This window comes from Oncorhynchus mykiss, chromosome 8 (assembly GCF_013265735.2).
Source record: "Oncorhynchus mykiss isolate Arlee chromosome 8, USDA_OmykA_1.1, whole genome shotgun sequence".
NCBI lineage: Eukaryota > Metazoa > Chordata > Actinopteri > Salmoniformes > Salmonidae > Oncorhynchus > Oncorhynchus mykiss.
Window position 1 is genome coordinate 48789288 of NC_048572.1, and position 18789 is coordinate 48808076.

General features: G+C 41.9%; 1 protein-coding gene across 4 annotated transcripts in view; it reads left to right on the forward strand.

Moving 5' to 3' along the window:
* Positions 1 to 14130, forward strand: part of tnk2b (tyrosine kinase, non-receptor, 2b) — a 124605-nt gene extending 110475 nt beyond the window's left edge. For all 4 annotated transcript variants that reach the window (XM_021612735.2, XM_021612733.2, XM_021612732.2 and 1 more), the window contains 4 exons: positions 1456 to 2966; positions 12219 to 12314; positions 12826 to 12953; positions 13349 to 14130. In XM_021612735.2, coding sequence (XP_021468410.1) covers positions 1456 to 2966; positions 12219 to 12314; positions 12826 to 12953; positions 13349 to 13355 — 1742 coding nt within the window. In that variant the 3' untranslated portion in view covers positions 13356 to 14130. The remainder of the gene's footprint in view (positions 1 to 1455; positions 2967 to 12218; positions 12315 to 12825; positions 12954 to 13348) is intronic.
* Positions 14131 to 18789: the final 4659 nt, after the last annotated feature.

Below are 18789 nucleotides of genomic sequence, written 5' to 3' on the forward strand. Positions count from 1 at the left end.
TCTTGGACCGACTCTCTTCTCTGTATACATCAATGAGGTCGCTCTTGCTGCTGGTGAGTCTCTGATCCACCTCTATGCAGACGACACCATTCTGTATACTTCTGGCCCTTCTTTGGATACTGTGTTAACAACCCAGGCAAGCTTTAATGCCATACAACTCTCCTTCCGTGGCCTCCAATTGCTCTTAAATACAAGTAAAACTAAATGCATGCTCTTCAACCGATCGCTACCTGTACCTACCCGCCTGTCCAACATTACTACTCTGGACGGCTCCGACTTAGAATACGTGGACAACTACAAATACTTAGGTGTCTGGTTAGACTGTAAACTCTCCTTCCAGACCCATATCAAACATCTCCAATCCAAAGTTAAATCTAGAATTGGCTTCCTATTTCGCAACAAAGCATCCTTCACTCATGCTGCCAAACATACCCTACCCATACCCTGCCAAACTGACCATCCTACCAATCCTCGACTTTGGCGATGTCATTTACAAAATAGCCTCCAATACCCTACTCAACAAATTGGATGCAGTCTATCACAGTGCAATCCGTTTTGTCACCAAAGCCCCATATACTACCCACCATTGCGACCTGTACGCTCTCGTTGGCTGGCCCTCGCTTCATACTCGTCGCCAAACCCACTGGCTCCATGTCATCTACAAGACCCTGCTAGGTAAAGTCCCCCCTTATCTCAGCTCGCTGGTCACCATTGCATCTCCCACCTGTAGCACACGCTCCAGCAGGTATATCTCTCTAGTCACCCCCAAAACCAATTCTTTCTTTGGCCGCCTCTCCTTCCAGTTCTCTGCTGCCAATGACTGGAACGAACTACAAAAATCTCTGAAACTGGAAACACTTATCTCCCTCACTAGCTTTAAGCACCAACTGTCAGAGCAGCTCACAGATTACTGCACCTGTACATAGCCCACCTATAATTTACCCCAAACAACTACAACAACAACTCTTTCCCTACTGTATTTTATTTATGTATTTATTTTGCTCCTTTGCACCCCCATTATTTTTATTTCTACTTTGCACATTCTCCCATTGCAAATCTACCATTCCAGTGTTCTACTTGCTATATTGTATCTACTTTGCCACCATGGCCTTTTTGCCTTCACCTCCCTTATCTCACCTCATTTGCTCACATCGTATATAGACTTGTTTATACTGTATTATTGACTGTATGTTTGTTTTACTCCATGTGTAACTCTGTGTCGTTGTATGTGTCGAACTGCTTTGCTTTATCTTGGCCAGGTCGCAATTGTAAATGAGAACTTGTTCTCAACTTGCCTACCTGGTTAAATAAAGGTGAAATAATATAAATAAAAATTGTGGATGGACTACAGTGCTACATGAGTAATGAGCAGTTACGGCGTAGAAGTATTGTAAAGTTGCCAAAGTCATTAGTTGCCAAAGTCTTTAAGTTGCATTTGTCTGTTTGTTTTTCCAGAGCCGTGCTACGACTCGGTGACTGAGGACGAGGAGCTGACCGCCTCAGGCCTCAAGGGGCTGTCGCTACTGAAAGCGGGCTCCATCAAAGGCCTCAAGCTGAAACCCGCCACATGTGTCTCCGCCTCCAAACAGGGGGGCCGTACTATGGGCTCAGGCCACACCCCCAGTGATGTGTCACTCATCGACTTTGGGGAGGAGGTTCCCCCGGCCGCATCCTCCCCCTCCCCGGTGGTGGAGCTCCAGGTGCCCTCGTTGGCCAAGCTGGCCCTGGACGCAGAGTTTATTCTGGATCGTACTCCTACCCAGAGCCCGTGGCGCTCGCTGCCCCGCCCCTTACACCCCACGCCAGTGGTGGACTGGGACGCCCGGCCCCTACCTCCACCTCCTGCGTACGATGATGTGGCGCAGGACGAGGAGGACATGGAGGTGAGCTCCATCAACTGCCTGAATCAGCAGCAGGCGGGGATGGGTGAGAGCCACAGCCCCACAGAGACCTTGCCGGCTGGTGAGGAGAAGGCCATGGCCGGTGCAGCCGACAAACCTCTGGAGGACAACCTCTTCCTGCCCTCTAAGCAGGGCCTGGCCTCCACATCCTTCTCTCAGTCAGCTGAGATCTTTCAGGAGCTCCAGCAGGAGTGCATGAGGAGGCTCAATGTGCCCACGGGAGGAGGTCCCCAGCCCCCCTTGCTGTCCCCAATCTCCGGCCTCCAGTCAATGGACGTCCACCGCCAGATCATCTTGTTCTTCTCTGAGGACAAGCCCCAGATCCCTCCACGCATACCCATCCCGCCTCGCCCTGTCAAACGGGGGGACTACACCCGCTGGTCCGGTGACCTCTCCCTGTCCCTGACTCCAGCTTCTGAGGAAGTCCAGGACCGCCCCCCTCAGATCCCCCCGCGGGACCCCCTGTCCCAGCCGGGCTCGCGCACCCCCAGTCCCATGGGCCAACAGGTGGGCTCCCCCCAGCAAAGGACAATGGTTTTCCCCAGTGCCCCTCCTCCGCCCACATACGGATCCTACCTCTCCACGTCCCCGGGGAAACTCATGCCCACCACACATAGCTTTGCCTTGGACCCCAAATATGCCGCACCCAAGGTCATCCAAGCACAAGCCCAGGGTAAGGACCTGACCAAGGGGCCCTGCATCCTGCCCATTGTCCGCGACGGCCGCAAAATCAGCAACACGCACTACTACCTCCTGCCCGAGAGGCCGCCTTACCTGGACCGCTACGACCGCTTCTTCAGGGAAGCGGAAAATGTGCCGACTGGTGGCAGCGGTGGGATATGCGAGGAGAGGCGGCAGGCCAACACGGCCACAGTCAGGCCCATGATGGTGAACCAGCAGCCGCAGAACCAGGGGGGAGACCTCAAGCCCAACTTTTCCTCCAACAACAACACTAGCCTGGGCTTTCGGCTGGGCATGAAGTCCTCTCTCAGCCTGCCCAGGGTCAGCTCTGACGGGTCAGCCGGCAGGGCAGAGGGGGGAACCACAGCAGACGGGGTCAAGATGGTGAGTAGTACCAAAGGCTCCAGCCTCAGATTATTTATTTTTTAATCAGTATTCAGTTGATTTGATTTTCAATAACAAACGAACACAGGAAAGAACATGAACTAATACACAAAATCAAAGGGGGGAGGAAACCACTACTGTTATATTACAAAAACTAGAATGAGTAATGAAGAACACAAGAAAAGATATACAAAAAAGTAGAAATAAATAAGAAATTAAGGATTTTTTTGCAGTGTTTGTTTGTGCTGCGTTTGTAATTTTGTTCTGTGATGCCAAATCAAAGGCTTGGCTATAGGGACTTTGGACTTTTATGATGTAAATAAACCACAGCAGGGCAGTGTATTCAAGTACTGAGAAGTGTTCCGCAGACACACACACGCCTTAACTTTTTGCATCAATGCGCAAAACTTTCTAACCAATCAATCTAAATCAACACTCTCAACCAATCAAGTATCCATCAAAGCTGATTTAAAAGATTACACTCTGGAATGACATTCTGAAAAATATTTGTTGTATTTTTTTTTTATTCAGGGAATATCCATTGAGACCTGGGTTTAATTCACAAGGTGAATTAATCACAGTAAGACAACAATCAAATACAATCTGAAACCAAACAGCGATCAATACAATGTAAAAGAAATTCAAAATACAGAACACAATGTAAGAATAGCATTCCTCAGCTACTATGTCCTCAATAGTTTTAAATTGGGTTCCCTAGGTACAGACTAGAAAGAAAGAAAATGAGAGAGAGAGTAAGAGAGGAGGATGGAAAGAGAGAGAGAAAGTGGGAGATAGAGTGGATGAAAGCAAGAGAGGGGGTGGAAAGGAATGAGAGAGATATACAGCAAGCGGGTCAGAGAGAGACATTTATTGACATACCATACCAAGAGGTTCTCTACCTGGGGCTAGCCATAAATCAGGTGTAGAGTGTACAATTGCGAGCGACACTAATACAGTACATCTTTGCCCCCAACCCATGCCATTGGCACAGTCTTAAGGTAAGCTTTAGGAATAACACTCCTAAAGGCAAGTCTGTGGGTTAAGTTGCAATAAACACCTAAATTGAATATAATATTGTTGTGCTCTTGATCAATTGATGAAAGTATGGCTGCGTCTGAAATGGCACCCCATCCCGTAGGGATTATATAGGGAAGAAGGTGTCATTTCGGACACCAATCCCAATCTGCCTTCAGAATGTCCCTTCAGAAAGTATTCACACGCCATTGACTTTTTCCACATTGTGTTACAGCCTGAATTTAAAATGTATGACATGAATAATTTTTTTGTAACTGGCCTACACACAATACACCATAATGTCAAAGTGTAATTATATATTTTTTGTAACTTTTTTTTATACAAATGTTTTAAAAATGAAAAGCTGAAATGTCTTGACTCAATAAGTATCCGACCCCTTTGTCATGGCAAGCCTTAATGCTGCATGGACTCAAGCTCACAGAACGGGACCGCTGAAGCGCGTAGCGCCTAAAAATAATTCTGTGCTCGGTTGAAACACTCACTACCAAGTTCCAAACTGCCTCTGGAAGCAACATCAGCAGAAGCACTGTTCGTAGGGAGCGTCATGAAATGGCTTTCCATGACCAACCAGCTTCACACAAGACTGAGATCACCATGCGCAATGCCAAGCGGCGGCTGGAGTCGTGTAAAGCTCGCCGTCATTGGACTCTGGAGCAGTGGAAACGTGTTCTCTGAAGTGATGAATCATGTTTCACCATCTGGCAGTCCGATGGACAAATCTGGGTTTGGCTACTTGCCCGAATGCATAGTGCCCAACTGTAAAGTTTTGTGGAGGAGGAATAATGGTCTGGAACTGTTTTTCATGGTTTGGGCTAGGCCCCTTAGTTCCAGTGAAGGGGAATCTTAATGCTACAGCATACAATGACATTCTTGACGATTCTGTGCTTGCACCATTGTGGCAACAGTTTGGGGAAGGTCCTATCTTGTTTCAGCATTACAATTCCCCCGTGCACAAAGCAAGGACAATACAAAAATGGTTTGTCGAGATCTGTGTGGAAGAACTTGACTGGCCTGCACAGAACCCTGACCTCAACCCCATTTGAACACTTATGGGATGATTTGGAACACTGCCTGCGAGCCAGGCCTAATCGCTCAACCTCACTAATGTTCTTGTGGCTGAATGGAAGCAAGGCCCCGCAGCAATGTTCCAACATCTGGTGGAATGCCTTCCCAGAAGAGTGGAGGCTGTTATAGCAGCAAAAGGGGGACCAACTCCTCCATATTAATGCCCGTGAATTTGGAATGAGATATTCGACGAGCAGGTGTCCACATACTTTTGGTCATGTAGTGTACCTCCCTGAAACCTCTGTACCCCATAAGGTCCCTCAGTCGAGCAGTGAATTTCAAACACAGATTCCAGGGAGGTTTTCCAATGCCTCGCAAAGAAGGGCTCCTATTGGTAGATGGAGAAGGGAAAAAAAGACATTTTATTATCCCTTTGAGCATGGTGAAGATATATAAATTACACTTTGGAGGGTTTATCAATACACCCAGTCAATACAAAGATACAGGCATCCTTCCTTACTCAGTTGCCGGAGAGGAAGGAAACCACTTGGGATTTCACCATGAGGCCAATGGTGACTTAAAACAGTTACATAGTTTAGTGGCTGTGATAGGAGAACTGAGGATGAACAACATTGTAGTTACTCCACAATACTAAGGGACAGATAGGAATTTACAGAATGACTACCTGGAGGAAAATGGGGGAGGGTCCTGCTTTTTCAATTTCAGTCAAGGGGAAGGTTTAGTATTTAAATCTAGTCCAGGGGAGGGTCATGTAATTGAATTGATAAAATGTCAATATTTGTCAGTGTTAGTATTAGTTGCTTATTAGGCTATATATCGATGTGTGCCCGATGCCGCCCCTCATCTCTGATTCTCCACTGGGCGCGTAATATCAATTGTTTAGTGTGGTCTTGATCAAATGATCCATAGGGTATGAAGTACATGCTCAGAGAAGCATAGCGCAAACTTATATTTCTAAGATAGCTGCTGGGAAGGTGTAAATAAAACTAGGTTGCATTACACACCAACACTTAGCCCCCGGCCTTCTCTGTTCTTGCTGATCAAATACATGTTTTGTGTGCTGCTTAACCAGGACCAGAGTCAAACGTTTATTCTGATTTCATTTTTTTTTTTTTTTGATTAGGCCTAGTCCAAAAAATGCACCATCTTGCTCATGGACTAGCCTCTGTTCTGTTCAATTTGAGAAGAATTGCGCGAAGATGAGAAGGTGGACCGGTGTTCAACTTTGATAGCTGCCTACTACTATAATTTAATTTATTAAAGACAATATGTTTCTTGCCCATTCATGTATTTATCAGAGTTATTGACCTCACAATAAGCCAGATTTGAGTAACTTGAAGCAGCAGCCGCAGCACAATCTATCGGAAAAGGACAGCTCATATATACTGAAAGTAGGCAAATTCAGGTAGGCATAATTCATTTCAACCGTCTACATTTTAATTAGACTTTACTAACATCAAGTTGGCTTTGTGTTGGAGCATATTTCCTTCTATTTAAGAAATTAAAGGTATTCCTACCTGTTTGACAGATGAAATTAGGCTAATAGTCTAGCTCGGCTAGGGGTGAAAAATCCCCCAATTTGTGCCACAGTTTAGACTACCGATAGATGCTGCGGTCAGTCAGAGTTGAGTGTAGCCTAATGGCTAAAAAGGGCAAAGGTGCAATGTATTCAAGGTTTAAGTCATCTAAAGTTTTATATGTCTAACTCAATATCACAAACCTGATTTGCCCTAACAAAAAAAGCATCCCTACAAATATATAAATGTATTATAATCCACATAATTCAAACGAAATGAGCTGTAGCAAGAGGAGAGAGACTGCACATGCTAAAGACAATCAGAAAGAATGTGTCTTTAACCCTACATTATCATATAACTTATTTTGAACAAAAGCCAGGAATGAGTGAGTCACTCAGCCCTATGTTTCTGTTCCTGCATCTGTTGCCTATTTGAGTGTTTGTTTTTAATATCCTAGTGAATCTGTGATCACCAAGCCTCATGCAACTTCAAAATGTTGGATAAAGCAATTTCACAAGTCCATCTGTTTTTATTTGTTGCTATTCTGTATTAAAGGCTTTACGTTTTTTTTCTTCTCATTAGACAGACTCTCTGGTATTATTTCAGTTATTTAGTGTTGTTTACACTGTTCCAAATGGGCAGAAAAATAACATTGTAATCTAACAGCACCTGTTTGTCATGCAACAGTATCTCTTGCGCTTTTGACAATCAATTGGAATGAGGCCTAACTCACATGATATGCCTAAAATACTTATATCCACTAGGCTAATAAATAATCCAATTTTTCCTTTTGATTATTTAATGAACCTATATTAACCTAATTACTATGGGAATAAATATCACTGAATGATGGAAATATTTGAATAAAGTAGGCTAATGCAATTGAAGGCAACAAATTGTTGCTGACTGAAATACCCAAAGTCATCCAATTGTTATAATAGGATTTGAAGCAATAGCCTACCAGTGTGTGGTCAACTATTTCAGCACCGGTTGGTGCTGCTTTGAGACAAGCATGGGGACTGGTCTTGATAAATCAATCCGATTTTTATTTTCACTACATCTCCATTTGGATATTGGTTAGCCTACAATTAGGCTGTGGAAATGTTAGGATTGTTTTGCTCTTCACTCTGTCGCTTAGTAGCCTAGGCCTACTCCCAACCGGTCACGGTGTACAGCACCATATTTTCCTAACGGAAACCACGAGGCCTACATAGGCTACTGTAAAATGCATTTCTGTTTTCTTGAAACACCATAATATTAATCAATTTAATTAAGCAGAATTGCTAACAGTATAAACAACAAAACAATACAATAATAATTTGCAAACAAATGGATAATCGATCCCATATGGTCTGTTCTAACAAAAAAGGTTTTAAAGTCTCGTACAGCCAATATACAAACAGTCAAATGCATTTGTGAATTCATTCGCTTTACCCAACGTTGCGGTTTATTCAAAGCTCCCTTTATTATTTTATTTTATAACTAAAATGCTTGACTGTATTTAAAGACATGGATGACTGGTGTGCTGTGCAACGACGTGCCCAAATTAATGATTTGATTGATATACTGTATATTGTAGTAGGCCTTTATGCCAGTAAGTAAGTTATGTTAAAACAGCTACAGCAAACAGGACTCTTAGGCCTAAAGCTCCATGTAATTTCAATAACTTAATTTTAATAAAAACCTTGAACCCACCTGTCCCTGACATTTCCTAAATATTTATATGTTCCACTCTAGTAGTAGGCCTACATAGAGATAAATATGGTAAAACACTAAAACTTCCTGAGCATTTCTTCCTCGAAGCACCATGAAGGTCTACTGCGCAATATGGATATTAACAGTAGAATAGATGGGACTCGATGAGTAGCCTACCAATAGCCACCAGTCTAATAAATTATTTAATATACACAATCACAAAGAAATCCTTTTTTTATGTATAAGGAGGTCATAAAACAATGGTACTAAGACAATTTATTTAAAAATAACAGAATAGCATGTATGTATCTGTGCTATAGTAGCTGAGGCTATGGCTGCGCAATGTCAATGAAATGAACGTGTTAATTTAGCAGACATCACATGCTTATATTCCCCAGCCCGTTACAATATGAACATGATGGAATATAACAGAATACAATAAAAAGGATATTTTCCCCAAATCTGTATTTACTGATTGTAATCAGTAGGCATGTAGCTGTGATTATTCTATGAAAACATTGTATTTTGAAAGAGAGACCATCTGTAAAACAATTTGTGTAAGCAAGCACCAACTTTTAAATGAGGACCCACTGTATAAGCACAAGCAAAGTCCTAGAGGACAACCTGATTCATCAGACACTGGGAGATGATTAATCTTTCAGTAGGCCAATAACCTAAAACACAAGGCCAAATCTACACGAGTTTCTTACCAAGAGTTAAAGTGGCTGAGTTACAGTTTTGACATAAATCTACTTGAAAATCTATGGCAAGACCTGAAAATGTATAGCAATGACCAACAACCAATTTGACAGATCTTGAAGAATTTTGAAAGGAATAATAGGCAAATGTTGCACAATCCAGGTGTTGGTTCTACTAAGTATTGACTCCGGGGTGTGAATACTTAAATTTGCAAACATTTCTAAAAACATGTTTTCACTTTGTATAGCGTGTAGATGGGTGAGAAAATCTATTTGAGCAATTTTGAATTTAGGCTGTAACAACAAAATGTGGAATAAGTCAAACGCGTATGAATACTGTATATTATAGGGAAAAGAGTGCCATTTCAGACGCAGCCGTTGTTTTGTGGTTGCATGTGCCATCATTGAACAGGAGGGGGCAACAGAAGGCAATTCTTGACCAGTCTTTACATAACATTAACTCCTATTTAGGCACTATTTGTGTGCTTACTGTTTTGTTTGCTTGCTTGCATCTACTCCTTACTGGTGGATTGATTGCTTCCTCACTAAACTCAAATGCAATATTACAAACTGTAACCAAATTGCAATTGATGTATAACAACCAAATATATAATTTGTGCACAGAGACCACTTGGGTGATGGATATACTGCGCAAAAGGCCTTGGAAAATGATCAATAGGGAGTCTGGATTAAAGCAGTCTGTCAGTCACTCACTCTCACACATTAAAGATAGTGATGCACTGCTATGACATTTTTGGCCAATGCCGATATCCAATATTTTCCTTGCCCCCCAAAAAACGATACCGATAATGATAACCGATATAAAAAAAAAACGGCATTTTAAGCGTTCAAGTACAGTTAAATAGTTAACACACACACGCGCACATGGACGCAGTGGTCTAAGGCACTGCATCTCAATACAAGAGGCGTCAATACAGTCCCTAGTTCGAATCCAGGCTGTATCACATCCGGCCGTGATTGGAAGTCCCATAGGGCGACGCACAATTGGCCCAGTGTCGTCCGGGTTTGGCCGGGGTAGCCGTCATTGTAAATAAGAATCTGTTCCTAACTGACTTGCCTAGTTAAATAAAGGTTACACACACACCACACTGACCAAAACGTCATTTTGTTAATAACATAATAATTTAATGCGTTCATACATTTTTTTATATAGTTATTACACATTGATTACACTATCACTCGTATTTCAAATTCACAACGATTCGTCGATAAGTATGCTGATACTGGTAAAGTTGTCTCGTGCACCTACAGTGCTGGTCATTAAAAAAGCTAGCTAGTTCATGGATGCCAACAATGTTCTTCCTCAAAAACATAGCAAAACGAAATTACTGTTCCAGTAGCTATATTTAGCTTGCTAAATATATAGCTAGGTGTCATCATCTAAAATAACCCTAATTTATAAGACGGTTCTTATTTGATTAATGGTGGTCGGACCCATCTATGTGAAACTAGCCACAATAAGGATTAGCCACAATAGCGGACTTTGCGGTTAGCTTTCAAAATAAAAGTGTGTCTTTGACAGTGATGCAAATGAATACAAATAGTAGAATTATCCCATAATTGAATAGATCATGCTAAATGAGGTTGGAATGTTTCTATATAAAATCAACAAGACAATTTATTAATTTGACAAAATTATTTTGAAATCACACTGGATGTATTATACTTTAGAATTGCATTAGGGGCATACTTATTTCATTGTACAGCCTTACCCCATGTCATTGATCCACAATCCATAGGTATCAGTCTACTCCGTGACACCCAGAGAACATTAGTGTTGTAGCTCTTATTGCGGGACTCTGAAACAACTGTGAATTGAGCCACATTTAATGGCAACCTTTGTGTATTGAACACTATTCCCAGAGGAAAAACAATGCTGCGTGGATGTTTTGGAGACTGATAACTCTGAGGAGGACGTTGGGGAAAAAAATATATTGGGTATTGAGTAGACTGATACCCCATTTCTTCCCCAATCCTTAGGTAAAGCTGTACAGCACAATATGAATATAAATACACACAATAGGCTGACTGGGGAGGTGATTTTACAGTCACAGTCCCACCATAAGCGCTACAATGATAATTTTGGCATAAACTCTTCACAGTTGTGTTCTGTGGGTGTCAGCGAGTAGACTGATAACCCATTTCATTGCTTCACATTCCAACCTTGTTTAACATTATCTAGCGTAAATATGGCATGATTCCACCTACTGTAACATTCTGCATCACTTTCAAATATGTACTTTTATTTTGAAGGCAAACCGCAAATTCCACTATTGTGCCTAATCCTTATTGTGGCTAGCTTCACAACACATAACGCGGTCAGGTCGAGCCTCACTAGCCAGATGAAGCTAGCTGGCTGCTTATAACGTTAGCTTTGGGCAACAGGGTTAAGTAGCTGGCTAGCTATTATTTTCATGAACTGAAATTCAATTCCAGTAGGCGAACAACAAGTGGCTACCTAGCTAATATTTACTCACAAGGAGTCCTAGTCCAAGGAGTCCTTGTTTTCAGGTTGGTTGTATTGGTGCTAGCTAGGTAACGCTACCAAGCTAAAGCTAGCTAGCTAGCTACCCCAGAAGTTGCGTTCGAACAAATAATGCTTTATTACCAACGCGGTATTGTAAACACGTCGTTCGTGGCCGGTGGTTGCTTGCTGCAGACTTTTTTGTACAGCTTTGACAGTGCTACTGATTAGTGGTGGCACTTGGCTTGCACGTGCAAATTCAGAACACACAACATTCTATATTAGAACTGTGTTATTTGACGTGTCAAATTAAAAACTTATGTAACGTGTCAAATAGTGTTATTGTAAAGTCCCAAACGCCGATATGTTCACCGATATATCGTGCATCCCTAATTAAAGCACTCACTCACTCATAGAATTTACTCATTCACTGCAATCTGATTCACTACCCTTCTCCAAAAGTGTGCACTCATTTACTCCCTCGTGCATTTAACAGCATTGGATTGGTGTAAGGATGGCTGCAGACACTTTCCACCATATTCCTCACACCAGTCTCTATTCCTTTTAAATCCATGAGGGGGAGTGTATGAGTGCACACTTCGGGATAAGGGTAGAGAAACATAATGTAGCCAATCACTCACACCAAAAGAATGACAGACACTCAAAAATGCATAATTTAATTACTCTTGATAAGTTTTTGTTTATGTTGTTTTGATTGACAGCAGAGATCTGCCCAGCTGATTGGTCAGTGTAGCAGCAACATTGACCTAATTTGTTGTTTGTGTGGCATCCACAGGTGCAGGAGGCGGTCCATGGCGTGACTATAGAGGAGTGTCACACAGCCCTCCAGAACCACAACTGGAACGTGCAGAAAGCTGTGCACTACCTCAAGGTAGGGGCCCATGGCGGTAGTACACTATTACCTTGCCACACTATTGAGCTGTACTTCGTTGGCCTGGTTACACATCCACCTTAATTGCTGAAACCGTACTGGAAAGGATCGTGCAGATGCAACAAATCTGATCACAGCACAGTTTGAGTGGGCACAATAGTGTATAAAGGGTCTATTATACCAGTGATCACCACAGCCCTAGTAAACCTTCTACAAGTCAAGAGTAAATAATTAGATCTGAGCCTTAGGAAGTTGTGTGTAAAAAGCATGAGTTGACCCACAGTTGGAGAGTTGCTGAGTAAAGGAATAGTAAACTTATGAAAAAATATTCACATGCAAAAAAAACTCTATGATTTGTAAACAGGCAGTTGTAGATGTAGATTGTGTGACTTCATTTTTCTTTAGGACATTGTGCAAATAGAACAGCACTAGCTTAAAAACGGTATTGAAATATCTGATGATGGATACATAAGTTCTGATGGTGAGTTGTAACTGATCCTGTTGCTCTCAGGTTGAGCAGCTTTTCTGTCTTGGCCTGAAGACCAGGACGGAGTGTCTCAAGGTGCTGGAGATGCATGACTGGAACCTGGAGGTGGCCAGCACTCAGCTCCTGGACTCCTACGGCTCCGTCCGGCAAAGGTAAAATAGGGACCCCATGGAACTTAGAGAATTCAGGAGAACCTAACCCTGCTGGGCAGGCTTTTGCTCCAGACAAGCAGGCATGTTCAGTAGGGCACACTCACTGTTACAAAATGTTTTTAAATTAAAAATGTAAATGAACTTTTCTTATTGGACACGTCAAAGTAGTCCCCATCTCAGTCAGTTTTATTCAGTTTGGTACAAGACACTGATTCTACTAATCAAGAATCAGTTAGTTGTGTGCTGCTGCTTGGTCAAGCCCTATAACCTCTGTCTATCCACAACTTCAACTGTATTGACTCACGTTAATCTAGCACCAAATAAACTAGATGGAATTGTGAATTTACTTTGATTTGTTTTCGAAACATCAATATAAACCTCTCCCCCAATTGCAGGCGGTGACCGATGTCACAAGGAGCAACGGCTGAGTCCGTTCAGAACTCTTTTCATTCATCAGCGGTCTTTGAAGGGGCGGAGTCTGCTCCCGTCTCTCCATTACGATTTGCCAGATGCATCCAATATGCAGTCTTGCCCACACTGAGGACCTGGAAGCTAACCCGCACTAACCCCGAATAGGAGCGGAAGTCTGCTTAGAATGCAAGGAGTGGAACCATACTCTTGAAGGGACCATGTTGTCTGCTGGTCCCTTACCTATAGCTCAGCACTGAAGGAAAAATGTCCTCTTTCGGTGCTGGTCTACCCAATTCAGTTATATCACTGCCACAATAGACCAACCTAGATTACCCCTTTGTGTTATTACTAACTTATATGAATCAGGGTCGTATTGCATCCCTTTGAAAATCAACAGAAACGGCAGTACCATAGTAAAAGAGTAGACCTCTCCTCTGCCAAAGCACTCCCCTACACCCCTACTGTATGTGTGCTGTGTTAGGCCCCTCAGTTTGGATAGGGACTTTGTTTTCGGGTTGTCAGCATCTTTCTGCTGCAATGCCCGCCTTCCCAGGCCTCCCAAGGTGCTCTACTGCGTTTCAGCAGAGGTCAAAGTTCAAAAAGCGCACCTGGAAGGAGGGAACGAACATTAAAGAGAACTAAACAATATGCATCTGGTCCACGTTTAAGTGGACTCCTTCTTTTATGTTCTGTTCTACAGAGTTCTATTTGATTTATATTAAGGAGAGGAATTACTTTTTTATGCACACATACAGTATATTATATATAAGAAGAGTTCAGATGTTTTGAGTTTATATATTTGCAGCGAATATGAGCTGAAATGTGGTGTTTTTTGTTTTTTGTTCTCTGTTCTTTCATATATTTTGCTTTTGAACCGGTTGTTTGAAAAGGGGGACATATTGAAAATGTTCAACTCTCTTGAGATGTTTTATTTTATTTTGATCAGTTAAGCTGTTTGTTAGAATGTGCTCACCCTGAATTGAGTTCACTTGTGGCTCTAAGTACTATTAATTTGATCCACCCAAATGTCCATTTAATCGTTCCCTACTGGTGAACAGAACAATTTGACACCTGACTCTTTTTTTGTGCTCCCTCACTATCTACTCTAAGTACTTTTCCCACACAAAACTACTATTGAAAATGGCCCACTGGCTTGCTTATTTTCAAAGCACATTGATACTTAAATAATTAATTAAGAACGTTGCCAGTGCTCCAGGACAAAGATTTCCCGAGCAGAGACAATACCCCTAGTAACTAGTCTTTACCTCAACTATTAGGAGCTAAAACCTTTAGTCAGCACCCATAGGTTGCAGAGAATTTTGAGGGGAAGAAATTTCAGTACTGGCCCTAGTTGGTTACTCACATCAAGCACATGCAAGATCCAAAATGTCACAATACTGGATTAGACTCGGCCAATAAAGTATGCAGACCTCTCAAAACCTAGAACAAACTGTAATGTAAAATGTGAGTGTCTGTTTTCGATGTATTTTCTATACTGTGCTATCCTCTATATTCATCATAGACCAGTGGAGCAGCTATTCTGCAATGGTTGCACGCAACCTGCTGTTTTCCGTGTGTTATGATTCAAATTATGTTTTTGAACATTAAGATCTTTTATAGTTGATTCCAATATGTAAATAAGTCTTACCTGAGAAGGCCTGAAAACTGAACTCAAATCAGTTAAAATTCCAGCACAGACCAACACGGTTAAACTGGCAGACTCCAAGTAGACCACACCTACCAGTGTAGCGGGCTTGCAGGCTGGTCTTTCCCCAGTCTTTCTGTAGTCACTACCAATTTGGACGTTTGACTGGGTTTGTGCCTGTCTCTGTGTGTGAAACAGACTGTCTAGACATTCTCCAGTGTCTGTTTGTGAACACAGTGTACTGTCTCATAAACACTTTGCTCGTGTTACAAACTCAAACTTTGTCTTTTTGCCCTGTTCTTTCAGTCGTTTGCCCTCGCAGATAAGGTCTGGATGTGTTAAATCAATTTGACAGTACGCCCCATAGCCTATTGCAGGATTTAACCTGTAGTGACGCCCAACCCGTGAACGGGACCGTTATCATCATCTGACACTAATTAGCATAACGCAACGGACATAAATCTTCCTTGAAAATATTCCTATTCATGAAAATCACAAGTGAAATATATTGGAACACAGCTTAGCCTTTTGTTAATCACCCTGTCATCTTAGATTTTCAAAATATGCTTTACAGCCAACGCTAGACAAGCATTTGTGTAAGTTTATCATAGCCTAGCATGGCATTATGCCTTGCTAGCAGCAGGCAAACTTGTCACGGAAATCAGAAAAGCAATCAAATTAAATCGTTTACCTTTGATGAACTTCGGATGTTTTCACTCACGAGACTCCCAGGTAGACAGCCAAAGTTCATTTTTTCCCAAAATATTATTTTTTAGGCGAAATCACTCCGTTTGTTCTCCACGTTTGGCTGAGAAATCGCCCGGAAATTGCGGTCACCACAACGCCGAAAAATATTTCAAATTAGCTCCATAATATCGACAGAAACATGGCAAACTCTGTTTAGAATCCATCCTCAAGGTGTTTTTCTAATATCTATTCGATAATATATCCGTCGGGACAATTCCTTTTTCTCTAGAACCGATTGGAGTAATGGCTACCTCTGCACTTTACCCGAGAATCTCTCTTGGAGCCACCATGTGACCACTTACGCAATGTGCCCCCATACGGCTATTCTTCAACAGAAATGCGTAAAACTACGTCACAATGCTGTAGACACCTTGGGGAATACGTAGAAAGCGTAAACTCGTTGATGGTACATTCACAGCCATATAGGGAGTCATTGGAACGCAGCGCTTTCAAAACCTGGGGCACTTCCGGACTGGATTTTTCTCAGGCTTTCACCTGCAACATCAGTTCTGTTATACTCACAGACAATATCTTTACAGTTTTGGAAACGTTAGAGTGTTTTCTATCCAAAGCTGTCAATTATATGCATATTCTAGCATCTTTTCCTGACAAAATATCCCGTTTAAAACGGGAACGTATTTTTTCCAAAAATGAAAATACTGCCCCCTAACACCAAGAGGTTATTAATAGAGTGAGGCGATCTGTCTTACCTATCCTCCCGTAAAGATTTATACAAGCCAATCCTCAAAGGGCTGCAGTAAAGGGTACATGTTCTTGGTTTGGAACACAGCCATTGTAGAACTTTCTGAACGCAATAATAATGATCCTCTTCCAAACAGTCAAGGCCATCCAGCCGTGACAAAAAGAGAATGCTTCCATTGCTGTGAACTCCTTGATATACATCAAAATCCATGTTGTAGTTCCATGTCCCCATGTCTTACACCGTTGATATATTTGATACCAAGCTGCTGTAGTTGTAGAAGGACTGAAGCGACCTTGTGGTATTATTACCCAAATTAATGTTCTCCTGTTCATGTTTTTTAAATGTTTTATGGTTGTATTACCTTTTTGTTGGTTTGTTAGTTCAATCCGACTTACCTGTACCAATGTACTTTCCCAGAAAGTGTTTTATTTTCACATGGCTGTACAGTAGATTTCCCCCCTGGGTGTTCGGAATTGTGCAAGAGGGCAAATGCAAGTTAATGCTGACGATCTCAAATGTATAAATGTATTTTTTATTAAAGAATTAACTTTTTTTTATACCTTGCTCTCATTATGTCTAATTCTTTCTCTTGGAACATCTTGATGACCGTTGATTGGGTAGCATTTAATGTACAGCGAGGAAAGTGCCAATTATCACGCTCTTAGTTTGAAGTCAGAAAAGCATCTTACACAACACTTAGAAGAATGTGCAGCTAATTACTCACCTAGGACTAATTAGCAATAACGAGCTAAAGGGTAGCCTGACAGCTCTGTATGCTCTTAATTTAGCTGAAAGAGATTCTGTAACTACATATTTTTAATAAAGCCTCAAATAAAATGCACTTAGCTAGCTTTGGGGCATCTTACTCGAGTCCCCATGACATGTGCATCGTTTGTATGCACCTAAAGGACCAAATGGCCAAATCGATGGTTACGGTTTAATTTCAGTCTGTGTGCATGAAATGTGTGTACAGTAAAGTCCACCTTCTGTGTGTCTTGTGTTTGTGTGCGTATCCACCCTTTAATGGCCTTGGTTTGTGAGTGATCAATCTGAATCAATTAGGTTGATTGACTCAACCTTTTGACAGATGGCTTTGCTCTCTACAAGGACACAGACCTTGATTTATATTGATCCTAGTTTCCCCATTATAAATTAGTATTTTTCTTATTATAAAACGATGCCACTTGTGTGAGTACATAAAGTGATCTTCCTTTATACAACTGATATGAAAATGTCCCATTTGTGTTTTATGATACAGTGGGATTCCTGATGATGATTTAAAATGACTCGCAGTCAATAAAAAGGAAAATTTAACTTTATTATGCAATAAATGTCAGTTATGTAGCTATGGAGTCGCTTGTTATAAATATTGGAGGTTGGCATTTCCAAGATAGAGGGCCTGAACATACTCTTTCTCATACACACGCACTGCCACTTTCTGGGCTGCTGAACTTTTGCTTACTAATGAAAAGTGCATGTCCTCCATTCGTCTTTGTGATGTCTGCACAGTATGGTTGCCGTTCCCAGGCAAAATTATTAATATCTGTCGTCCCGATCATTATGGGCTAGAGGAGGCATCGGCATTAGAAGATTCCCCAGAGAAATTATTTTGTTTCTCGCAAATAAAAAGGGGAGAAAAGGAAAGGCTGGAGAGGAAAGATGTAGAAATAAATTGAATCAAGTAAAATGTTATGTCATATGCTTAGAAAAAAACTGGTGTAGACGAACAGTGAAATGCTTACTTGCAGCCCCCTTCCCAACAATGCAGAGAAAAAAAGAGAAATAATAGAAAAATAACACGAGGAATAGCTAAATGCACAAAGAGTGACGCTAACTTGGCTATTTTCATGGGCTACCAGTACTGAGTCGATGTGCAGGGGTACGAAGTAATTGAGCTAGATATGTACATATAGGTAGGGATAAAATGACTAGGCAACAAGATAGATATAATCAGCGTATGTGATGAGTTAGTGCAACAAGAGTCCATGAAGATTGTCCCGGTTGCTATTGGTTAACTATTAAACTACCTATTTAGCAGTCTTATGGCTTGGGGGTACAGTAGAAGCTCTACATAGTCCTGTTGATTCCAGACTTGGAGCATCGGTACCGCTTGCCATGCGGTAGCAGAGAGAGAAATGTCTATGACTTGGGTGGTTGGAGTCTTTAACAATTTCTAGGGCCTTCCTCTGACACTGCTTAGTATAGAGGTCCTTGATGGCAGGGAGCTCGGCCCCAGTGATGTACTGGGCCGTACGCACCACCCTCTGTAGCGTCTTGCGGTCGGGTGCCAAGCATTTGCCATACCAAGCGGTGAAAGCCACCAGTCAAGA